The sequence below is a fragment of the Falco peregrinus genome, chromosome 8 (genome assembly GCF_023634155.1).
Source record: "Falco peregrinus isolate bFalPer1 chromosome 8, bFalPer1.pri, whole genome shotgun sequence".
Taxonomy (NCBI): domain Eukaryota; kingdom Metazoa; phylum Chordata; class Aves; order Falconiformes; family Falconidae; genus Falco; species Falco peregrinus.
In genome coordinates, this window is record NC_073728.1 from 15,301,858 (window position 1) to 15,327,395 (window position 25,538).

At 51.5% G+C, this 25,538-nt stretch overlaps 1 protein-coding gene across 6 annotated transcripts in view; it reads right to left on the bottom strand.

The window, feature by feature from the left end:
• The window catches only part of NRP2 (neuropilin 2), a 90,761-nt gene extending 80,547 nt beyond the window's left edge, over nt 1-10,214 (bottom strand). For all 6 annotated transcript variants that reach the window (XM_055811986.1, XM_055811984.1, XM_055811985.1 and 3 more), the window contains exon 1: nt 9,843-10,214. In XM_055811986.1, coding sequence (XP_055667961.1) covers nt 9,843-9,915 — 73 coding nt within the window. In that variant the 5' untranslated portion in view covers nt 9,916-10,214. The remainder of the gene's footprint in view (nt 1-9,842) is intronic.
• Between the last annotated feature and the right edge of the window lie 15,324 nt (nt 10,215-25,538).

Sequence of the window (25,538 nt, forward strand, 5' to 3'; positions counted from 1 at the left end):
TCAGCAAGGCATATTTGCCCACACACGTGTCTATGTGGGCTTGGGGGGCGAGAGAGAGAGAGAAAGGGAGACATTCACATGGAAGACATTCACGGACTTGTTGACATCAATGTACAAATAGATGTGTAATTCACACTTCACTCATGTACGCACTTTCACACCTTCTCCTAAAAATTCACACCTCGTTTGCACACATGTCCACCCCCTCCAGCAAAAAGAAATATTCAAGCTGCAGATTATTTTTCTTGGAAAGGGCAAAGTCTCGAAACAATGGAAATACAGTCAATCCTTCCACACCTCGTCATCCCCTCCCTGTCTTTTCAGCTTTCACACACATGCTACCCGCTAGGCTGATACCACCAACATCACCCACCACTCAGAAGCTGCTAGCCCCTTACTCGCGCCGGATACTGTGAATACTCTGAGCCGTTGCAACTCAGCTCGTTGGAGGGGAACTGCAATGTCAACAGGGGTGTCAGGCTCCTGCTTGCTCCGGCTCTTCCCTGATAAATGAACTTAGGAGCAGAACCCCAGGTTTACCCTGACCTTAAGACTAAGGAAATCCCTAGGCTTGATCCTGATTTCAGGTCGGCTTGGTGCCCAAGTTACACTGCTGGTGCTGGTGAGGCCAGCCTGAGTGGGGGGCTGGAGACCAGCTCTCTGCACCTGTGGTCTCTACAGCAAAATGAGTTGAGCAGGTGAAACCACTGAGCGGACAGGAGCAGCGGCCACATTGCTCAGGTGTTCACATACCACCAGGAAAGTTTCACCATCTTTCTGCAGCAGGGAAAGCTTTCCACCTGTAGGAAAGTCTATCCGTGTCTCTCAGAGGAACAGATTTTGTCCTTTTATTCATCCCTCCCCAAGAAGGACCAGAGAAACCAAGGCTACTTCAGTACAGTGCTGCATTGTCCACACACAGCACCAGCCTGCATGGTAGGCAGCAGCATACCAGGGAAACCAGGCCTTCTTAAGAGTTATGAAAGTAATTCTGCCTCTTCAGATGTCTTTGTAATTGTTCTGTCAGGCTTTTCCTCTTTTGATTCACCGGTATCTAACAGATAAACACCTGCAAAACCACCACCACCAACAAAGTATCCATCACTGTACTGACGGGCAAAGAGTTTGCCGCAGCAGACATGCCAGCCACTGGCTTTCTGTATAAAATCAGGCCAGTTTTGTACACCGTAGAGAGCCAGGCTTCTACATAATTGTGTCCTTTCAAACAGACACACTGAATCCATGCTAAAAGAAAAAAAAGAAAAAAAGGTGAGCAGCATGGCTACTGCCCAGGCTGTATGCTTTGGAAGACAGACATGCTCCACACCCGATGGGCTCTGGAAGGTTTTGCCAGCCCTGAATCCACATAAAATTAAACTTAAATTCTGAAGCATAAGCCAAGTATCTCAGGAGCATGGGACATCCCATTGTTCAGTAAGCAAAATGTAGTCATAGAAAGCAAACTGCCGGGGCGCCTGCCAGCCTGCATGGTGCAGGGGCCAGTGGAGTGCTGTGCTGATGGTGAGGCCACAGGAGAGCAGCCAGGCTCCTCGATGGGGGCTACGGAGGTCGACACTTCCTGGCAGCCTCAGAACAGACTGTGTTCAGGATGGGAAATCCCAAGATCCCCTCCTTCATTAAGGCCCACCACACGACTTGCATTACCTCAGCAACCCTCTCCTTGCAGGACCATCCCAACAGGGAAACTACACCAGAGGGCAACAACCAAGCCGCAGGGATGGGAAAGGAAAAGGACAACAACTAAGCCACAGGGATGGGAAAGGAAGACCTGGAGAAGTTCATGAAGGCAGACTCCTGCAAACGCCACACTTACAGCAGGCAACTCCAAAGTTTCCCACAGAGATGGGTATCAGCAGCTGAGCTCCTCACCCTTTGCAAGGGGCAGACCCCTCTTTCCCTGCCCTGACCCGCTGGAGACATCCAGGCTGATGAAGTCTCCCCCAGGCTGCAATGAGCAATCATCACTCCAGGGACCCAAAAATAACAGTGAGGCCCCGGGAACCTCCACCCACACTTGGGGTTTTTCAGCTCTGCAGCTCATCAGTGCATGCTGAAAACTTAGGCCAGGAGCAGAGCGTTCTCCTACTTGAATTTCCTGCCTATTAAACCCCTCTGGATTTCCCTCTCCCCAGGAGAGCAGGGCTCACTGTTATTGTTGGACCTTCAACACAGAAGCTAAAGCCAACTCTGCCTGTAACAAAAATAATCATCACCAGAGAGGCCCATTTCATAACAAACACATACTACAGCCTCTCAGAGCTTGTAGCGTCCAGCAGAAAACTATCATGTGTTTTGATCTGCTGGGTTCAGTTTACTTTGAGGATGTTAATCTGGGCTGCGCACAAAATTTCATGTGTTCTTGTTGCCTTAGAGGCAAGCAGCAGGCACTGCTGTTTGTGCTGCTCAAGAAAAGCAGCCTTCCAGGGCAGCAAAGGAGCAAGGGAGAGAAATCCTGGGAGTTCCATGGCAAAGGGGTGCATCACCTAGCCTCATCACTTATTTCTCTTCTTCACATAAGGGCCTCACAGCCCAAGTCCACACTCTCATCCAACCACTGCAGATGATTTCTACATCCCAGGATTCAGCGCTGGCCAGAAGAGATTTGCCCTGCCAACCCTCCAACAGTGCAGCAAAATACGAGTCCTAGCACACATGACCTACTGCTCTCAGAGCTGCTGCACGTGGTGGAAGCCCTTGTGCAGCAAACCTTGTATTTCAGTCCCACTAAGAGTCAAATGGCTCTTCAAGAAGTTAAGTTTTTCAATGTCCATGTGCATCCAAGCACTTGGCCAAATCCTAGTAGGAGAGGACAAACAGATCTTTTCTGCTGAGGATTTATTACCATTAATGTTCATTCTGCCTTGTTCCCCAGGCGCTGGCTCTGGGGGACAGTCCGGGCACGGCTGATGTGGCAGGGGTTCTCACCCTAAACTGGTAAGGTATGGCACCACTTGCACATCGGGCAGGAACACAAATGCAAACTCTCATATTTAAATGATACAGCTTAGCCATTGGCCAAGGAGACAGACATAGTGCAGAGGAAGCTAATACAATTAGGTATTTTATCCCCAGTAGTATAGATCATTTTAGCAGAAGCATGTTTGCTTTGGATTGAGAGATAAAGCTTCAAAGGCTTCCTGAACAAATTAATGGACAAACACACCCAAACACCACAAAGCACTTACACACACATTTCATCCCAGAGTAGCACACACATCCATGTCCTGGGATTTCACACAACCAGGGAAAAGCCCCCTGGATATTTCATCGCGGGCCTTTACCAGTTTAACTAAAATTTCACTTAAAAGTGGAGGCACAGCAAAGCAGAATTTAAAGACTACTTTTGTGATCTAAACTAGGGTTTTGTTTGATTCAAAGTGTCTCAAGCCTGTCACGAGACAGGCTCATAAAAACACTGTCTGGGCTTAAGCAAGAAAGGAACGCGCCAATCCATCAGTTGAGGAATGCAGCCATTTGACCACTTCCTAAGGCAACCAGGGAGGGATGCAATATATTCACTTTATAGCACTGGACAGCAGTGAGAGGGGAACGCCGGAAAGCTCAGCAAATGGAACAATTTAGCTGTGAGCCTTTGCAAAAAGGGATAATTTAAAATTATTTTTAAATAAGAAGGGAGTGTTGGAGGAAGGAAGAGAGAAGAGGAGATTCTGAGATTTCTGGTACCTGCACTTTCTCTGCCATGTTAATCCACAGATGAATTAACTGCAAACCTGAAACAGAGACCTACTCAAGCTTCACTGTGGAAAATGAGAGGGCCAAATCCTGCCTGCAAATCCAGGTAATTTGCTTTGAAATCACTGGAGTTGAGCTGATTTCCACCCCTGCAGTTCTGAATAGCTGCCTTCTAGGGGCTGGCATCACTTTGTACCACTTGAGTCAGTGGCAACCTTGACCTTTAAATGTTGCCACTCCGGGGTTTTGATGGTGTCCCTGCTGCACCCCCAACCTTGTATCTTTGATGACATTTTATATCCTGGTTTTACATAGTGCCAGCTCTGCTAACTTTGTTATTTGTCATCTTCTATCACAGGCAAATGCAATTCCAATAGGGCAACTGGCTTAATAGTGTTAGTCTTTATATAGATACATGTGCACACAATTCTCCCGGCTTGCCTGCAAATGTAATCGGTGGGCCTGGAATTACAACTCCTGGCTACTCCGGTAATCATTCGAGAAAGTGCCTGAATGTGTGAATGCACATACAAGGGAGGGGGATAATTGCACATTGAACTTGCAGGAATCATGCCCATTTCTCCTGCCTCTGCGTTAGGCTCCCCAAGGGTTTGAAGTCTCATGGAAACACACTGCCATCACTCAGGAAATAGGTAGCACCTCCAGGAGACCTTTAAGCCGCAGATCAGGCAGTTTCTGAAGAAACCTTGCTGGTACCGCAGGGTGAGGAAACGGAGACTTGAGGAAGCTTGAAGGCTCAGAGCAGAGGCAGAAATAAAGCAGAGGCTCCCTGCATGGCAGCCTGCCACCCTACCTACAGGCCACACTAGGAAATAAAACAAGGAGGAAATAATGTGTTGAGCCACCCGTGTGAATGCTATCAATAACAGGTTGGTTCGAGGGCCATAGAGGAAAAGCAGGAAACATTTCTAACTCCACATGTTGGAGAAAGAGCCAGGGATTCACCTAGGATTCCTCTCTAAAGAGCTTCAGGCTTCATGAAAGGTGTTCAGTGCCTCTGAAATACTAATTAGTATTACTATTACGGTGATTCCAAGAAGGAAAAAAAAAAAAAAGCCTATCTCATCTACCCCCCACACCCTCCCAGCTTCCTTGCACCTTTTGAGTCCATCTGTCAGGGTCCATCTGAAACAGAATCCCGGCTTTCCCCACCAGGCAAGGACAGTTTATTCATGCCTCTTCCCAAAGCGGCTGGCAGAGGCTCTCTGAATCCTGCAACACCCCTGCCTCAGCCCTCCCTCCCAGGGGCCCTGTTGGAGCTGCAGAGCAAAAATTCAATGCCTTGGCAGCAGGCAGCCCCATGGATGGGATGGGATGGGAAGCAATGCCTCTGGAGCCACCCGGGAAGAGGCCCCGCTGCAGCTCGCTCCACGCACGCTGCTGAGCAGCAGCGGCAGCTTCAGCCTTTACAATGGCTTGCTCAAATCCAGCTACTGGTGAGCCTCACTACTAGTGCCGAAGCTATTACACATTCTGGCGAGTGTCTTAAACACATTGTTTCCTGCTGAGCACATATTCAGCGGTCAAACAGAAAGAGAAAAGCAGGAGTGAGACTGGGGGTGTGCATGAGGGGGAAAGTTGCCAAGGGGCTCTGGGCGCAGGAGGGGCAGCATGGGGAAGGGAAGGATGCAGGAGCATGCATGAGTCTGCAGCAAGGTGGAGGGGACCAGAGGGGCTCTGTGTGTAAGAGAAGAGGTACAGATTTGCATGCTTGTGAAAAGAGGAGGAACCAGGGAGATAGTAAGTCTGTGTGTATGTGCTGTTGTCCACAAGGGGTTGGGGTTTTTTCCTCTGTCCGCTCCCCACAGGCATCCCCTAAAACCCACGGTACAAAGGAGCCTTTCAACAACATGTAAGCAGAGTGACAGTGTCCTTTTGGTTTCACCATCTTCCTAGGAGGGTTGCAGGGAAAGGCAGGCACATTCAAGCCCCACACAGACAACACTTCACAGCTAGGGATGACCCACCAGTACAGCTGGGGCTGATGTCTTGCCTTTGTCTCAAACACAAGGGGAGAAATCAGGGCAGGTTTCAAAGACTCAGAGCCCAGCACCTCATCTCCGGAGCCCATTTTCTTTGGCTCATCAAGTGTGAAGAGAAAGGGAGAAACATTCAGACAGAAAGTCCCTACAGTCATCCATCCCTGCAAGTAGTACTTCAGGCTCGCTACCTGTACCCCTTTCCCCCATCCTGTCTGGGGAGAGGCTGCCTCACCAAGGCTGTGGCCAGGGCCCCAGCCCCCCAGTGTTACCCTAGCTGTCCTCCCCCATGAAGTCCATGGGCACCGCCTGCACGTAGAAAAGGTTACAGAGCCGAGTTGTGATTTCGAGTGTTTGGCCCTGTGCCTGCTGACCTCGTGCTGACAAGCCTCTCGTCTGTGTCTGTGCTTGTGTCTTTTCACTGCACAGGCATCGAGCCTGGCTGAGGATCTGGCCTTCTGCGATTGCGAGTTGGCTCAGGCAGGGAGAAGGCTGACCCTTTGATTCTGAGTATGATTAAAACCATGCTACTGTAGCGCTAAGCCGTGCGCAACACTGCTAGCAACAGCCCTGATTTATGTTGTTGCTAGTATTGCGGTTTCTACCAGGGTGTAGACAGGGATTTTGAAAATAGCCCAGCTACCTCTTTGTCTGTGTGTGTATTATAATTAGAAATGTGTCAAAGGGCTGTTACAGAGTGAGGGTAGACCTGGAAATGTTCACACCCCACTTCTGCCCCCACCTCCGTGCCTACACCGTCAGCCCCAGCTTGGGTGTGTGCAGGCACATCAGCTCTCTGCACTTCCCGGATTAGACAACTGTATTCCTGAGACCCCATGGGGACACAGTGGCGGTGACTTCACCACACAATGGAGAGCAAGTTTAGCAGCTTCCAGTTTGCTCTCTGGCTGCTGCAATCTGCCTCCACCACCATGGCTAAATGCTGACTTTTTCTGTTTCGATTTCAGATAGGATCATGGGTCTCAGATATAGACGATTTATTTTCCTAGCACAGCTGGTCTGTCGGAGGTCATGTAATTTGGCAGCAATCCCAGTGCTTAAAAATTAATTTTTCCTTATTAATACAACTGGGGGTCCCACAGGATAGTATCCCAGCCTTATCTGAACCTGACAGCTTCCTAAACCCCATGAAGGATGCTTTCTCCTCTCTGGCTATCTGCAATACAAGGCCACCATGTCCTGGAGCCTGGCGGCACCGGAGGTTTCTGCTAGGAAACCAACCCACCCGCCTGCCCAGAGCAGCATGCTGCTGGGATGGGGAGCGCTGCCTTCTATGCCCCAGCAAAGTGGGTTGCTTTCTCATTTTAACCTTCTAAGCCATGCAAGAGGTACCAGAGTAAATACTGGAAAAGGGGCTGGAGGGGGGAGAAGGAGCAGGGCAGGGAGATATGAAGCATCTCCATAGAGCCCCCTGGGACCTATATGCCTGCCTGTCACTGCGGACACCCCGTTTTTTCTGCAGCAGGAAAGTTAGAAAACCAAAATGCAGCATCCTGTCCTGGGTCAGAGCCCCCCACTATGCTTGTATCAGTCGTTTTCAGCGATGCTCCTGACAACTGTCTGATTCTTAGGCTAAAAAAGCTTTTGTTCCGAGTAAAAGCCAAGTTAACAGCACAACGGGCAAAAGGCATTACACTCAGCGCTTGAGTGGGTGTGTGTGTGCATGTTTCCATGTGTGCAGCCAAGTGCCTGCTGGGCAGCAATTTGTTTTGGTCCCCCTCCCCACCTTGCTACATCTCTTAAGACATTACCAAAAATACTAGCTTTTAAGCAAACTGTTTGGAAGACTTCAAGAGTGAGCTGAGTGAGCTTTGCTCAGAGCTGCATAAACATCATCTGAACAGCTCAGTACTTGGGTCACTCAAGTCTGTTACTTTCTTACTCGATTGCTTTTTACGGGAAGATTAAAAACACACAGCCATCCAGCCTTCAGATTTGTCTTCCAGGGTCTTCTACCTACTCCCCTCCACGGTTATCTCAGGGTTTGCTTGGCTAGATACAAATTGGCAGCTGCGCATTTTATCTCTTACTGTAGAAATATAGCATGAGGGTTTTTTCCGTGTGGATTATCATATTATTGTCTATTAAAAACATCTCCCCTCGCTACTAACCTCCCTTAGGGAACCTTAAGAGGGACTTTCGTAATGGGGGAAGGCTTTCAGATACACCAGATTGAAACATAAATCCATCTACTTCTGGCATGTTTTTCTTACTAGGCTGGCTAATTTACTAGAGCCGAGCATATCCCGATCGGGGTTCGTGTCCCGTTACCCCATACCTCTGCTCGCTAGGCTAGCAGTAAAGTCATCTGACAGGGCTCACAGCACCACAACATCTCGGCAAACAGCCGCTGGTGTCAGCCTCAAGGAGACAACTTCCTCGCTGGCTCCAGCACCATGTGATGCTCTGCTTAGCTGGGAAAACCCCGTGTTCAAATAAACATTTCTTGCAGCGACTGAATGGCCTCAGAGACAGGGTTGCCTCATGCACCCCTTCCAGTTAGAAGCCCTCACCCACGCAGGACAGAAGGGGACGCACACAGAGGCAGGCACAGGCGGCCGGCCGGGCTCAGCAGCCGCGGGGATGCAGCCGGGCTGGCAGCGCACCCTCGGGTTACAGCCCGGGCTGCCTCCGCGCAACACCCGCTCCAGGACACCAGGCGCTGCCTCTGCGACAGGGACCCTCTGAAAGCCCGTTGCGCTCAGCAGGGGCCTCCCAGGACTTTGCCCTTTCTCTTCACCCCATCGAGTGCCTATTCATTTCTTTTCCTATTTGAACAAAAGATGGGATTTTTTCCTTTCCTTTATAACCATAAGGAAGGACGCGATGCCAACCGGCAACTGAATGCACACGGCGTGTGTCTGCCGAGAACGTCTGTGCTTCGCTGCTGCTGCAAAAACGAGGGACTTTCTCAGGCAGCAGAGCCTCTGCCACCTCCCTTGTCAAGGGGGAGCTGGCGGTGTGCCCCCCGGGGCAGGAGAAGGCAGAGAGGCCGGGGGAAGGGCAGGGGCCGCCGCACGCACACCGCGCCTTTGCCACCTACCGCTGCCCGGGTCAGACCGCGGCTCAGGACCCCGCGTCCCCGCGGGCTCCCGGAGGCACGTCCCCAGGCCCCGGCTAACGGGAAGGGAAACCCACAGCCCAGCAGCTGCTGGCTTGGCACCGCCGTCCTGCCCGGCAGCTCCCGGGCTGCTGACCGCAGAAGGAGCCCCAGGAGAGCGGCGGGCGGCTGGGTGAGGCATATCCTTTTCCTCCAGTGACTGCTCCAGGTGGGGACCCTGCTGCCCCCGTTAGCCAGCCCCAAAGCCAGCGGCCGGGGAGAGCAGGGCCCAGCTTCAGCCCGCCCTTGCCCCTCTCCTGTCCCCAAGCCGAAGCTACGCAAGCACCGGGGCTTCATCCCCGCGCCTCCCGACAGCCCAGCCTAGCGTTTCAGCGAATACCAGAAAAACACACTCGCGCCCCAAAACGTGCCACGAACCCGGCAGGTCCCGGGACACCTCGGCGTTTGCGAAGTGAGCGGGGTCCCGCACGCCCGGCGGGCGGCCTTTCCCGGGGGGCTGCCCGGAGGTGCCTCCAGCGGGCGGGTGCCGCCACCTCCGGGCAGCCTCGCCTGCTCCCAGCGCCGCCCGGCGCGGCTGCCGGCTCCCTGCCAGGCGATTTTAAATTTCTCACCTAAAGTTTCCCGAGGTTGCAACCGGGCATACGGGGCCGCGGGCATCCGGATGCGGGTGTCCGAGATGCGGCTAGTCCCTAGCGCTTCCCCTCCCTTCCCCGCGCCCCCACCACAAACACCCAGCACGCAACTTTCCAGCGCGGCTCCGTGCCCTCGCCCCTCCGTGCCGGGCGACGGGAGCTGCGCGGTTTCACCGGCTGCGCGCCTTGCCGGGGGGCTGCGCTATCCCCGCCCCGCCACACCCAGGAACCCCCCCAGCCCCGTGCTGCCAAGGCTGCGCGGCGCCGCCGATCCCTCATGTATTTCCTACGAGATGCCCGAGGCCAGGCAAAGCCCCTGTGCGTCCGTCCGGGCGCCCGAAAGTTGGCCGGGCCGGGCGGGCACCCTCGCCCGGGCGCGGCTGGGGGCATCCCCCGCCCCGGGGGGCGCCTTACCTGTCTCCGCCGTGCCTCCGGAACCGGGCAAGCACAGCCCTAGAAATCCCCACGCGAGGAGAAACGTATCCATCCTTCGGAAGAAATTAAAAAAAAACAAACCCAAAAACCAACGCCCGAGGCTGCGGGGCCGGGCGCGCCGCGCCCGCGTGGGCGCCCCACTCGCGAGCGGCTCCGGCGGGGCTCAGCTGGGGCCGGCGGCAGCGGCCTCCCCCGGGCCGGGGCTGCGGGGCGGGCGGTGCCGGCCGAACACCTCTCCCCTAGGGCGACCCGCGGGGCCGGCGCCTCGGCATCCCCCGGGGCGCGGCGGCGGTGCGGGCTGGGGCGCCGTCTGCGCCTCCTCTCCCTCCCCGCCGGCGCCTCGCAGCCTTTTCAGGCAGGGCGGCATGTGGCTGTCAGCGCCGCGCGGCGGCCCCGCCCCCCGCGCCCCCGCCCGCCCTCGCCCCGCCCCCTCGCCCCGCCCCGCCCGCGGCCGCGGGGAAGCGCGGAGGCTCGCGCGGCGCGGAGCGGTCCCGCCGCGCCGGGCGCGCCCCGGTTCGTGGGTACCGGCCGGCCCGTCCCCCGGGCGGCCGCGGCCCCGCGGCGAGGGCAGGCGGGCGGGCTCCGGCAGCGCCCGGCTGAGAGAGCTGCGGGAGAGCCGGGCCGCGCGAAGGGAGACACCCAGACATTGTCGGATGGGGGAGCATCAGGACAAGGATTGTCCCTGCTCCTGGGCTGCCGCCGCCGCCGCCGGCCGAGGCCCAGAAGCGCCGTGCCTCGGCCGCCGTGCCGCAGCGGGAGCGGGAGCGGGGCGCGCACGCTGCCTGGCGCTGACGCACCCGTGTTGCGGCGCGCAGGCTGGTGCGGGGGCAAACGCCAGAGCTGACCGGGAGGAGCGGCCACCGAGAAGCCCCCGCAGCGGCTCCCCCGCTCCCAGCCGCTCTCCGCACGGCGCTCCGCAAAACGCCAGCCGAGCGCGCTCGGAAAGTTTCCTCGCCGTGCCCCTGGGCAGGCCAGGGGTCCCTGCCTGGGCCGCAGCCGCCGGCACCCCCGCGTTCACTTGCAGCTTACCCAGACGGACCCCAGCGGGCTCAGAGGCCAGTGCCTGGCAAAGTGGGGGTAACTCACACCTTCCTGTTTGGGAGGGGACATTTCAAAGCACACAAGTGACATGAGCCCTAAAACGTCACACCAAAACAAATCTTTTATGCTGTTGATCAGTCCCTAGATTATAGACTCCAGCTTCCAAACACACATAGACAAAGGGATTAAAACTGCGTTACCTCCGTTCCGTTTTTTTCAGTTGGTAATTAGTAAAGAGATACTGACATGTGGCAGAAGTGAGATACATCATTGTGTGGGTGAGAGGGAAAGTACAAACGTTTCACTGGTATTCGTTTAGGGTGATGAGACTAATTATTTTGTACTCTGCTGTCTATCAGTTAGGGGTAGCATCACCAGCTCGCGTCAATGAAATGCCAATGCCAACCTGCTTGAGCACATGCACACAATATGAACACACTGAGTTCCTCCTAGGCCAGTGGAAGTTCATTGTCAGCAACAGATCTGGCCTGACAGATGGATCGGGTATTTCAGCCGTTACCCCGAGGGCTCTAGCATCCCTCTTCCCTCTCTGTGTTTTGATACCTGATTTTGTATCTTCCCTGGCTCAAATGTACTCTGACACCTGTTGAAGTCAATACAAAGCCAGTGGCAACCGAGTCTACTACCTTATTTACTGTATTTTGATGTGGAATTATGCAACTATTATTTACTACTTGCTTATAGTTAGACTACTGTCAAGCTAGCAAAGTGTGATTTTTTCTGTGTATAAATAGCCCTCGCATATCATAACACAGATATCAGAGCATAATATAAAGGCACAGCATGAATCGTTCCTCTCTTGAGATGTACGTGGAGAAGGAAGAGGTTACCAAGCCCTAACCAGCGAAGGCCCCATCATGCACACCATACACTGCAGGGGCAATTCTCCACCCATTACACTCAGATTTTCCCCTGGTTAAGGCCAACAGAAGACTGCAGACACAACCCTGAACTAATATCAGCTCTGATCTGCTACTCAGTGAAAGGAAGATAACCCTAGGAAAGAAAATGGTGATGGGAAATGAAGTTAACCTGCTGCTCCACAGAGGTTTCTCTCAGCTGCTTTTCAACAGCTCTCCACAAATCCAGCCCTGCGTTTAGTGTCAGATCTCAAGTCTCCTCTCCACAACATGCCGCTATCAGGAAGAGAAAAGCACAACTGAAATACCAGGCAGTGCTACTGCCATTCCTACCACTTCAGGTATTCAGAACAGGATGATGACCAAACTGATGACACCTGCTAGTCCAGCTCAGGTACAAGAGTGATGAAAGTACTTCTTTGGGGAGCATTTAAGACTCAGAACCTTTCCCAGGTTTGAAGGAACTGAGCACAAAGTAATGCTGTGCACCTTGAACTTACTTCTGCCTGTTCCCAGGGGCAGCTGCTGCTGCTGTGGGCATTGCTCTGTACCCCAAGCAAGGCTGGACCTCATCAGCTCTCCGTGCCGGAGAAGTCCTGCTTCTGCCAAAGGGCTCAGGGCTCTGGTCTCTGTTCAGTCCTCCTGCGGATATTTAAAACCCACGAGTAAGCACTTGCCAAACCCATTGGGAACTGCAGCATTTTTCCATATCTGTATGTCAGAAACATCCAGAAAACCTCACTGAAAATGAGACAATATGTAATGTAATGGTACTGTAACATTTAATGTACCATCTGCATTAAATTTGGTTGAAGAAATTTTGCAGCCCAAGCGTTAGTCAGAGCTGTGATGCAGTGAAATTTCCCCATCTCTCTTCTCCCCTCCAGCAGAAAGCATTCCCCTCCTCAAGCGGTTGCTTAGTTCCCTGCTGCTGACCCAAGGGCCCGCATACCTAGGGCTTTCCCTGGCACTCTTCAGCTCTGCTCTTCTCTTCCCTCTAATTGCAGCTCCTTTTCAACATTGATCATACAGCCTCATTTATTTTCAATCACAGCTTCCTCTTTCTAAATGAGTCCTCCTCACCCCATGAACTGACCATCAGGAGATGTCTGTAAAGCAGGAAAACCCCCAGCTTTTGCTTAGAGCCTTTCTCAATCCTGATTTAAAAGAAAATAAAAGCCAGGCATCATGTATTCCTGTAACCTTCTCTGGGCTCCAGAGTAGCTGGACAAACAGGGTCTCACCTCTAGTTTTATGTCAAAACACACTGTTTCCAACGCAGAACTTGACAGCCTTCCAGAGAAAACAACACGGCGGGACTGAAACAGGGTTAGGAATGAGAGTGGGGAAAAATGATACCCGGCCTAGATAAAACCGTAAGTATTGTCAGTCAGCAGGAGAGCAGGGACTCAGATGTTTTTGGCAGGAGAGCCGAGGAATGGGAGCACAGGCCATGGGGGCTGACAGCGTCGGTTGTCTCCGCAACTCCTTGCAGGAGCAGAGACTTCTTGCTGCAGTTTTCCTCCTCCAGACAGTGCTTTGAGATCCTCAGCTAAAAAGCTCTAAGTGCATCATATAAAGTGTTTTTATTAGTCTATCAGGTGCATGATTATGAGATTTCATTTTATAGCCACAAATAGCCAATAATTACCTTAGCATCCCATTAGCCCTAGTCTTCAGCCAGACTATTTGCTCGGGAATTTGTCCATGTTTAAAAAGCAGGCCAATACCCCAACTTGGAGAAAGACGTTTGGCACGTTGCATTCAAGCTCATAAACTTCCACTGTAGAAGTGGCTTAATTAGCAAGCTGCCCAGTTAATTTTTCATGGGGAGTAAGCACCACGGCTGCTAATCTGCAGCTGAAAGCAGCGGCTGCAGGGAGAGCTCAGGGGCTGCCCCTTTGGCTCTGCAGATGCTGTAGCAGGTCAGCACTTGCCTACCCCACTCCTTGCCCACCGTTACCGCTCGCCTCCTCCTAACACGTCTCCCCCCTGGATTTTTCCAGCTGCCAGCCTGACTGCAGGGCAGCGGGGAGCTGCTTCCTCCCCCGCCTCTCCTGCTCAGATATTTCATACAAGAGCAGCGCTGCTGGCGCGCAGAGGCTACTCCAGCGTTCACGCTGCCCAGCTGCGGTACGGCCTGAAGCTCAGGCGGCCACTGCGGACTCCTGGCCAGTACTGCCCTGGCCGCAGTGCCAGGAGCCGGTGGAGGGCTGCGGGGGCTGCCAGGGAGCAACACCTCTGCAGGGAAAACACGGGGATTGCTGAGGCAGCCTGGAAAGGAGAAATGAAAAGAAGGGAGGAAAAAAACAGAGGGAAAAAAGAAAAGTGCAGAGAAGGGAGGTGGCGAAAGAAACAAAGAGACGGAACAAGGGGATGGGGGAAAATTAATAAACAGCAAAAAACAGGGAAGAGAACAGAGGAAGCAAACTAATGGAGTTAAAATCCATCATCAGATTAGTGGAGAGAGGGAGAGCAGTTCCTCTCGGCTTGGGAGGTGCTCAGCTACGGGAGGGGCGCAGGCGTGATGCCGGGAGCCTGTGCGCGGGGGTCGGCAGTGCCAGCTGGGGGGAGGAAAGCCCCTGCATCTTCAGAGTTAATAGAAAAATGCTTTCAGACTTCAGCAGGCTGACTAAATTAGGCTGAATATAAAGGTGCTGTATTATTTCTCAATACGGCAGCAGTATGAAAGGAGGCAACGGGTTTCTTTTGAAGCAGCTGCTGTGTAATCCAGGGCTTTCAGGTGTACTTCAACCAAACGCTCTCCTGGTTTCAGCAGGTTAACTTCATTAAAGGCTCCATCTACTGCTTTAATGTTCACTGAAATCCTGCTGGGTGGGTACATTAGGCAGAAATAACCCCCACAAGATGATTGCATGCTGTTGTTTGGCACAGTGAATGGACCTGGAAGGGGAAATGGAGTAGTGGAAGGGGTCACACAGTGACCAGGCTGGAGAGGACAGATCTTGAACTACTGTAGCATGCCAGCAGGCCTGGCCCTTTGCTAACGGCAGCAGAGCCACCGCAGCAAAACCCCAAGCCTTCAGGGAGCCATCCCTCCTGACCCCATCTCCACGAATAACCTGCTCGGTTCCCACTTCACTTTGGTACCTTTCTCCACACAGCCACAGGTGCTGGTCCCCAGCTTGCAAGGAGGGTGCCAATCCCCTCCTCAGCTTCTCATCACCCGCAAAGAGGAGACCATGGAGCTGTAAAGGCTGTCTGTCCCTCCAACAGACCCTGGCAATTCTGTTGCCTTCGCTACTGAGGGCTTTGAATGGGCTTGAGTTTCTTACCCCACTGTAACAGTGGGGTGCAAGTTAAGCCTCTTGAAAAATCAAGTAACTTCTTGCTAGTGTGAGGTTACCCAAGCTCTGCATGTTCTTCTGCTAAAAGCACCCAAAATGGCCCACTGACCGTGGTCTCTGCAGGTCCCTACCCCCAGAGCAGCATCTGGTCAGCTTCACGCTGGAGAAACGCCGGTTGGACCATACTCTACGTGGGGTCAGCAGCACATTTTCCGCAAACTGAATTAGAGGGGAACATTTGTGGACCCCTACCTAGTTACAGTCACAAACCAAGGGCATCATTTAAAGTCTGCTGAAGCTGGTGAGAGCTCATCCATCAACTTCACTGACGTCTGGATGTGACCCAAGTGGCTGAGCCCTGCAAAGCCAGCATGACGTCTTTAACTGCAAGTGCTGCCATTGACTTCCGCTGGGCTGGCTTCCACGGTGTAAGTGTCATGCTCTGTAGTAAGTACTTACAGGGCTGTGTGCTCGGTGTTATAAAGGGCCACGCCAGCAATCTTATTAAAACACCTCCTTAAAAATACACAAATTCCTAAACCAACAAGTCATTTAGGCACCCCCACCCCCCCTCGCTTGAAACTTGGCAAAAAAATTCTTAGGCCAGAAGCGATTTCTTTTTCCTTATAAACAAAACACCATTACCACGCTTTGGCTCTTGGCTTGATAGATCCTGGCAAGAAAATGTCTGTGTGTATTCTAAAAGGGCTTTCTCCTTTGCTTATCATGCTTTAGCTTTTGACCTCTCCCCTCTCCCCCAGTGCCCAGGCACACTCCGGCATTGGCTCCTGTGGTGGCACGTCGCACAGCCCTACCAGCAAATGGGGCTTAGACACTCCCTCCAGCAGATAGCACATTCTTCTGGAGCACTGTCATGGGGGAAAGCTTTGAGCTATGAAAGGTTTTCTTTCCCTTTTAATCTTTTATTTTCTTTGATGTTCATTTTAAAATAAATTATTGTGCCTTATTTGTATTACGGTACCTGGCTCTGCAAGGACTGGGACCCCTCTGCTGTCCAAACACAGAGTCAAAGACAGTTCTTGCCTCAAACAGTTTACAATCTCAAGAGACAAAGCAGACAAAAAACAAGAGCCAGATACAACATGGATGACAAGCCCGTGGATTACTTTTGCGTTTAGTTAAGTTGTAAACTGTTGAGGGAGAGATTGCCATTTGACTACGCCTGTGCAATATCAGAGGTAGGAACTTTCTTCTGCTGCTGCTGGATACCCAGTTGTTTGGGGATGGGTTTTCAACACAGAGCTCTTAGGTGAGGATGTCCCAGAAAGTCAGTGATTCCTAAGGGAGCTACTGTTTTTCACCTGACATCACCAAGCATGTGTCGGCGATCCCCAAAAACCAATCTCAGAACTGAAAAAGCCATGTATATTCTGCTAATAAAAGACAGATGAGGACAGGAAAGGGAACAGACCTAGAGGATCCCAGCTGATAGCTGGAAGCAAGGCTGAGCTGCTGTGTTTTCATCACAGCCAAACACCCCTGTGTTCAGAGAACATTTCAAAGCATGCTTGGCACAGAACTTATGTACATGCTTACCTTCCTAAAAATTTCATAATGGTGCTGTGATCTTACTGGAGACAGCTCTGCTGGATGTATCAGGCTGAAGGTTGTCTTCATAATCCTCCCTTTGACATACGTGCACATCTCAAGTCAGACCTTGCATTTACGCTGCTTCCTAGACAAGAAATCCATAGTCTCAAAGGAGTTCTACCCTGCTTCCTTTCCCTTTCTGTGAACGTTTTGAGGCACAGTCCTCATCCCAGAGGGAAACTCTGGGGACAGAGCGGCTTCCTTATTATTGCAGAGTAGCTCTTTTTCCCAAGAGGTGTCTTCCCTCTCTCCCCAGCATCCTACACGCAGACCCCATTGATTTTTCAGTGTAACTTCTCATGCAAGTCAGTGGTGCTGAGGCTGCTTCACAGTCAACAGAACGGCACTGAGGCCCATGCCTCAAATAACTACACTGGATGGTCCTGCGGGGACCTGGGACCTGCGGAACAATAGTCAGGAAGCTGCCCATTTTCTGGGCAGCTGGTACAGCAGGGCTGTGTTTTCTTCTGCTCAGCTGCCTCCACAGGACATTGGAGCATGTGGCCCTCTGCAAATTTAACTTGTGCTTCTCAGAAGTTCAGACTTAGGGCTTAGCGCCAAGAATTTGCTGAAGTAAAGAGGTACACTAGAATAACAACTATCAGGGACTCTGAAATGAGAGGCAGTTTTGGGGCCATGCAAGCCATAGATGAGGACAATCAGTAGGGTCTTTTGGTCCTCCTGAGCCAGACAAGTGGTCCAGAACCCAACCCAGTGTAGGCCTGTGGGCAGTATTGGACCTTTACCATTCTTTGTCTTGTTTCCATGTTAGCAAAGTGGAACGCTAATGCCTTTTCTCTCCCATCCCTTGCCTGACTTCTCTGCTTGATTTTGAACTCCTGAATAGTCTCTCCCCATGAGCAGCCGAGTGGATCCAGTGGCTACTGTAATACAAACAACGCTCAGTTGCAGGTTTTTCTTTTTCCTCTTCAGTGTGCTACATTTATCAGCATCAACCACGAGCTCAGCACAGTCAGCCTTTCCCTTGCTCTCAGCACCTCAGAGCAGTTGGAGTCGTGAATCTTGCTATTAATAATACATTGTACAAACTTGGTAGAGAGCTCAAAGTTTTCCATGTGTGTGCTGGAGTTTGATTGTAACTGTGGGTATCATTATCATCAAAGAGACTGAGGAATGGCAGCTTTTAGTTAAACAAATGGAAAGCTGTATTTAGTCTCTTTTGCCACATTGTGATAGGAAAGAATAAAGGCTTTTAAATATGTTTTACAGCTGCTGTTTCTTAGGTTTTTCTGCCTTACAATAGTCTCCGTGGTTCTGATTGGGAAGTTGTTGCAAAAGCTTTTTGTTTTTAAGCCTCCTATTGAAATAATACATATTAATTGTCTCATTCCTGAGTTTTTTGTTGTGGCGGAAATTTTAGATGGGGGGGTGGAGGGACGAGCTGTAAAGCAGCAACAGCTGAGAGGGGGCGCCCTGGGTGAGTAATGAGAGAGGGGGCTTAGGGGACACACTGCTAGCAGAGTGTGAAGGAGAAGATATGTCTCCCTGGAAAGTGAGAAGACAATTGGCAGAGGAACCCAGCGCTCTTTGGGGGAGAGCTGGGAAGGGGGAGCTGGAAATGCTCTGCAAGGAAGCTGGGTGGGAGCAGGGGCAATGCTAGAAAGGAGCAGCATGAGAGCGTACTCTTCTAAGAGAAGAAAAGAGCTGGATTCATCATACTGTGGCCACCAAAAATGAATACCAATGAAGCAATTAGCTCTGTAAGCAATGGGACAAATGAACACTGCTCTCCTAGAGGTGCTTAGCATGTGGCTGGACCCACAGGTATATAATAAAGGTGGAGCTCAGTTTTTTCCTGTTATGATGGTACTAACATGGTCTCTCTGTCCTGTCTCCCCAGATGTTTTTACAAACCTTGCAGAAGATTTGTATTTCTGATGAAATCATCCAATGGTTCAAAAGTTACTGTAGCAGCAGCAGCAGGGAATCACATACTCATATAGCATGTGTAAGTCTCTTCCTTTCCTTACAAACTTAAACTAAAAGTATATATGTATATCCTAATACTTGCAACACAGTGTTATCCCAAAGGGCTACGGGTAGTTTAGGAAAGCCATAGTGATTGCAACTACCTCCATTTTACATGACACAACACCGCGTTACTAGACCCATCCCAGGCAGAGCAGAGGCCCCCGTGCTCCTACCACCACTCACCACTCTCCTCTGTGCTCTAAGAAACATTTTGGCCTTTTACCTGCTGAAAAATATGGAGGCAGTGGCTTTCTCTTCTAAGATGTTCAGAATGGGGGTGCCGAGGAAAGGCAGTGTGAGCTCCCTTCTCTCTGCTCAGTCCCACAGCACTGCGCGCCAGGCCTGAGGTGGCTTGACTGGTTACGGTGCTGATGCCAAACAGAAGGTAAGCACCAAAGAAGCCTCATCTGTTAAACACGTGAAAGGTGAATTGACAGGAGTTCAAGCCAAGTACTGAAATGTAGCTGTGAATCTGAAAGCTTTGTTCCAAAGAATCAAAGTCCCACTTTAAAATAAGTCCAAAAAATCTCATCCTGCTTCCATTGAAGTCAATGGCAAAATTCCCACTGGTTTAACCAGGAACAGGATCAGGACACTTCCAGACAGATTTACAGCTAACACATGCTGTAATGCTCACATACTGCATGCGCTTACTTCTATTTCCAGCCATGTTAAAAAATTATAGCAAATGCCTATGGATTTGTGCGTATGAGTTATTGTGCTGCTAATGAGAGGAAGAATTACCCGAACATGGTTTAGATGGTCATCCGTTGCCAGCACAGATGAAATTGCTGGGTCATTCACTGGCTTCGTATTGCTTCATCCCATTAGCATTTCCATTAGAATTATTGCAAAATGTAACTCAATTTCTCTTTTTTTTTTTTTTTTTTTCTTTTGGCGGATGTGGGGAGGGATACAGGCTATGTTTGCAACTAGAGCTGCTAAGGAATTGGAACTGAAGCTGTAGGCACACTCTTGTGCCACGCTGCAGCCACTACCAGGACGCTCCTCTGACAGGACCACTTCTGCTTAACTGGGGGAATAGGAGAGGTTCTAGGTAATGAAACAAATGAAAACAACTTCTTACAGCTGAAGGCCACTACACATAATGCATGCACACTCATGCACTAGAAAGCTTTGCCTAATTCATTCCCACATGCTCCTTGCTTTGGGCAGCTGAGTCCATCCCTCTCAAACATAAAGAAGTTTGCAGTTTAAATCCCCCACAAAGATCTTGTTTTTCAGAAGTGCTGCAGAGAGCCACCAACCACTGGGTTTCTCAGAAGCCACTGTTTGCCAGTTCCTTTGGAAACGAGGCCCCATGTTCTTTGCAGCTATCATTACCAAAAAAAAAAAAAAAAGAAGAAAATCATCTCATGGCTGAAGCCTCCCTCCCCTCTCACTCCTGCCATTTGGGAAAAAAAAAAAAATCTATTGTCTTCCTGTAATTGATCAAGCATAAACATTCAGCTCTACAGTTTTACAACTAATCACTCTACTTCTAAGACACGTGTTTGCAGCTATGCAAGGCACCAGCTGCTGTCATTCCAATGGATATTAATTTATATTGTCTCCCACTCCCGTCCTCCCTGTGCCGATACACAAAGGGAGCGGGGTGGCGGCGGGAGCTTTAGATGAAGACATCTGCTTGAAAGGCAGACAGTAGCTGTGCTGCTGAGATTGCACCTGGACTTTCACTGGAAAACCAGACACACCAGTTGCTTCCTGGCACTTCAGGCTTCGGTACGCACACAGGGTTTTGACTACTATTATTTCCTTATTTACCTCAATCCAAGGGAAATGAAATGTCGGGACAGAGGGAGAGAGGGAGAATTCAGGAGCAAACCTGAGCTGACTGAAATAAAACGTGACAGATATGCCAGGGGGTGTGGTGGGGGGTGCGGAGGGGGAAGACGGAAGCTGGAGCCTCTGATTTTGCCCCCCCAACAGAAGTTCTTTCATGCTGGTTGGCTCTGCCCGGCTCTGGAGAGGCTGGCAGCTGTCCGGGCTTGTGTGCAGCATGAACCCAGCCGCTTGCAGCCTTGGGAGGAGGAGGTGGAGGGGAAGAGGACTTGTTGGTTGCCCTTCTGTGAGGTCCCCCCCCCCCGCCAGAGACAGGCAGAGCTTGACACCGGTGGCTCTAACCTGTGGCCCTGCTGCAAGCATACAAAGTTGGTGTCCCCCTTACCGCCCTGGCCAGCTCCCAATAACTGAACTTAAAAAGCACTGCACACAAATTCACAAGCTCTCCCTACCCGCAGCGTGATGGCTATAGCCCTGCACAGAATGGGCTCACGGAAGCTCACAAACCACCACAGAGTCTGCTACAGACCTCCTCTGGGACCACCACAAGCCACCTTCAGCCAGCACCCCTGGGGGAAAGTCCTGTGCACAGGGACATACAGGGACTAACACGCTCTGATAGAACAGTCTGTTCTGCTAAAGCATTCAGATACAATCTCCCAGATAAAACAAAGCTGAAGGCTTGACCATAGGGGATATGAAAGATTTCTTTCTCCTAAGAGCAGGGCTGTTTCCCAATCCCTCCGCGTTCGCTAATCAAATACCAATGTGACTGGGGTCACATTACATTATGGCTGTCAGCTGTAAGCCCATACTGTATTTTTCATGTCCTGTCCTGGGCTGCTGTGTGGTGCTGCTGTCTCACCCCCAGAGGCAGCACTACAAGACTTTTCCTTATTACTAGCCTTGTGGTTCTGCTTGGAAGCCCTGATCCAGGCTTGGGCCCGGTGCTGCCACATCCCATACAAATGACTAGTGAAAAGTTCACCAAGCAAAGAAGTTGGTTAAGTAGTAGCTCTGTAGCATTTAATTACACCAGTAAGGAGCTGAGGGATGGTAATGTGCAGTTCAGATGTGAGGTGCTGTTTGCCCACATTTCCTGCAGCAATTTTTCAAAATAAAGAACTAGGCTCAAACTGGGGACGTATTTCTCTTTTTTTAACATGCAGATGGACAAGAAGGTTCGGGATTCTTTTTTATAATGTCTGAGCTAGCAGGGTTCCAGAGACAAATTTAAAAATCCTTTCTTGTTATTACATTACATGCCTGAATTCCCACTGCTGTATACCACATAAAGTCACTTACCCCCTGTGAGTGGATATAAAATACTGCTTCTGGTGGAGAATTCATATCTAGGCATGTTTTATTTTGCTTTTTGCCCAAGGTAAACGAGAATATGAGTGAAGGGTGGTGAGGGTATCTTTCTTCCCTGTTTTTTTCATTAACTGAAGCTGAACCTATTGATTCTTTTGGTAATCGCCTCAGAGTCTGTAGTTATGGGAAGGTGACACAAACATCTCTTTTTGCTCTGCAAAACTTGCCCTGTTACCAGAGCTCATGGTTTCACTCCTCTATTCTCCCCGCAGGTCTCCAGAGAGCTCTGCTTCCCCAGGGATGAGCAGGTTGCAGGGCACCAGCCATGTGAAATATTAGTGCTCCCTCTACACATACACCCTCGCATAAGTCAAGATATTTTGGGACAGAAATGTTATTTTTAGCATCCCTGTCCCTTTGCCGCAGCCACTGTGAGGAAGAAGCTAAGGAGCACTGACCATTGTGCCATTAGACAGTTCTGACTGACTAGTCCCACTGAAATATATGACTCCTCCATGATGATGTTGGGAAGTAATACATTTTAACATACGCTCGCCACCCCCTTCTTTTCTATAAACAGATGACATCTCGAAGGGGCAGGCTGCAGATGGTATTGTTTGTCTCTTAGCGGCACGCATATCCCAGGTTGAAGTTTCATGGGGGATTGTATCCAGGCCACTGGCAAGTCAATATCTCTGAAGTAGTGTCCATTTAAAGGGCTGCTTTCTAGCTGAACTCTTTGACAGAGACCTAAGGTCTCAAGGCAGATCAGGGAAGAGTCTCATGTTCCCCAAAACTCTTCCACTGGATTTCCCAGTCCACTACCCACACTTTCTGTCAAGGTTGTCCAGATTCCTAGGAGCTCTGAGCCAGATGATACTGCAATGATTTACTGAGGGTGTGAGATGACAAACGGACTGTGGCAAACGTTTCCTTGTGGCCTTGGCAGTGCCGACAGCTTGGAAAAATCTTGGGGAGTGAGAGAGGCTATGAAGCATGCACAGCTCAGACTTCCACTGCCCCAGCCTATTCCATTCCACATCCACATAGCAATCCTCACAGAGCACACATGCATCAAAGGAAGAAGCAGGTGTGGGGTTTTTTTCCAGTATTAGATAAACTCTTAGCTGTAACCTGGGATTAAAATCTCAGGGTTTGCCCACACACTGATCTGTATACTGCACCTCTGCAATACAACTCTGTGTAGAGACCCGTATTTGAAATAACAGCTACTTTTTTTCTTTTTTTTTTTTTCCTTACCCTGCTTTTGGGATTGCCAGTGACTTCTGTGTGCACCAATGCTCGCCTCGACACAGGAAACAAGGAGGGTTTCTCTGTCTTGAAAGTGTTAATTGTGTTGTGTTTGTAAGATCTTGGAGACCTGCAATCTCTGAGTGCCAAGTCGTCTCTTTCTTGCTTTCAATTCCAAGTACTACAATTCTGTGGGCCAAATACAAGTTACTTTTACACGTACTGTAGCTCAGTCCAAGGGAGAGTAAAGGGGCAGCTCAGATCTCCAAGCCCTTCCTATACACACATGGTGCCTCAGTGCCCTGGGGCTCTTCTGCAGGAGGGACTCAAGTGGGTCAAGCTATTGGGGTGTCAAGGCTTTGGGGCTGCCTGTCTTAGGAAGGAGCAGAACAGCTGTGAAACAGCTACACTAAACACTATATCCAGCCTCCATCCAGGACCATCAGTTAATCACTGAGGAGAACCATCCCTTGAAATACAGCCAGGTCCCCAGGGCCTCTCATTGCAGAGGTGAAGGGGACAGCTTGACCCTCCGAGAGACAGGAAAAACCCCAGGTGCCTGTGACTATGACCAGACTATGCAAGTGCCCAGGAGAGATGGAATCGCAAAATGATCTCCTCTGCCCTGCCGTCACCGCCCTGCCTCCCTGCTGCTGCCAGCACCTCAGCATCTCTTCACTTGTGCCACAGCAAGAAGGGTGACAAGGGGACACAAGGAACCACTTTCCCCAGCTTGTCACAGAAGAGGCAGATGAATAAGTGGCAGGAGGAGAGGATGTACTGTGATGCCCAGCGCTGCGGGGTCTCAGGGTGGATGTGGTCGTGCTGGAGCCTGGAGAGGTCGGGAGGCAGGACCTGCCTGATGAGGCTTCCATCTTGCTGCCCAGACAGGGGGTGAAGGGCTGCACTAAGGAGGAGCGGAGGGCTGGGAGGGGGCCAGGCATGATGCTGCGGCAGGAACCTCCTTCTCCTCGTTGGTTTTCAGCCATGTTAGCAGCCAGCATGCTTGACCCTGGCTGATCAAAGCCTCAATAGGACATTGCCTTCATCTTCCTGCCCTGTCACTGCCAGCGGGGGCATGAGTTATTCCTCTTTTGTGTGTGAGGCCCTCCTCCTGGGGACCTCCTCTTCCCTCTAATCAAATAATCAGATGCGTTTATTGTTGTGGAAATCGTGCCCTCCCCTGAAATGCCTGACCAGCAGCAGCTTCCTGGCTTTGTCTGCAGCCCGCCGCCTGCATCCCACCTCCCCTGGTGTGGCCTGGGGGGCTGCGCAGGGGCAGCCGGTCACGCAGGGGGCCAGCCCTGTGCATGTGGTGCCTGCACAGAGGGGACCGCTGAGGGGACCCCAGCAGCCAGGAGTGAAAACACACACACACCAGGGTTTCTCTCTCCACGGCCAACTTTTACCAGGGGAGAAAGCCTGCCACATCCCAATAGGTTTGCATTTGGAGAGGTACCGCACCACACAAGTGAGGGAGAGGATGGCCACAACCACGGTGCTTCCCCTGCCTCCACTGAAGCCGGCTGAAGAGCCTGGAGGCTCTCCTTGTCCAGCCATGGTGGCCATGGGGCATGATGTGTCCCACCTGGGCTTCCCCCTGAGGCTGAGCGAAGCTGGCGGGGAGCTCTGCTCGCTTGCAGCCATCTTGCCTGCTGTGGTGGGCAGCAGCTCCACCTGGGACCCTCGCCCGACCCGCTGCCTCTGCTGCTGCTCATGGGTGCTGACCCAAGATCAGCTGTGCACCACAGCCAGGCCCTGCGCCTCCTCCTCACCTGCGGCAGCCCTGCCTCGGGGGGTACACCACAGCAGGGACCTGCTGCTACGGGGTCTCATTTCACAGGCTCTCCAGCTTAATTTAAACATGCTTAATTTGTCTACTGACCCTCCTGCCCCACGTTGCATAATGCATATTTTTTCCTCTGATCCCATATCCTGTTAGGAAAAGAAATGTCCTGACTGCACAGCACCAGCCTGAATTTTTTGGGTGGTTTTTCTTTTTTTTTAGCCCAGTTCTTTTCCTGTGTTTACACTCTTAAAGCACAGCATTTATTAATCTGAGGATAAGGACAACTTGAAACATCTTAGCTTGAGAAGGCTCACAGCAGGGGTAAAAGTAAACTGAGCCCATGCACTGCTTAATCATCAGCCGGTGCTGGCCCGAAGCGCCAGGGCAGCCCCGTGGGACCCCAGGCCACCACGGGACCCCAGACCACCATGTGCAGGTTGCCGCCGGGCTGGACAGCCCCCAGCCCCGCCGCCCTCCTCGCACACAGCCCGCCTCGGCTGGGCTGCAGCAGGGCACGGCGTGTTTGGGTGCCTGCCGCTGAGTCACTGTGCCTGGAGCCTGCCTGCCTTGCACCGGGACCCACACAACGCGCTCATCTGTGTTTGGCATTTGTTGGGACCATTTTGTATCTTCATGCTGATCGGCATTCTGGCTTGTGAGCCAAGGCTCTGGTTATAGGAGGTGT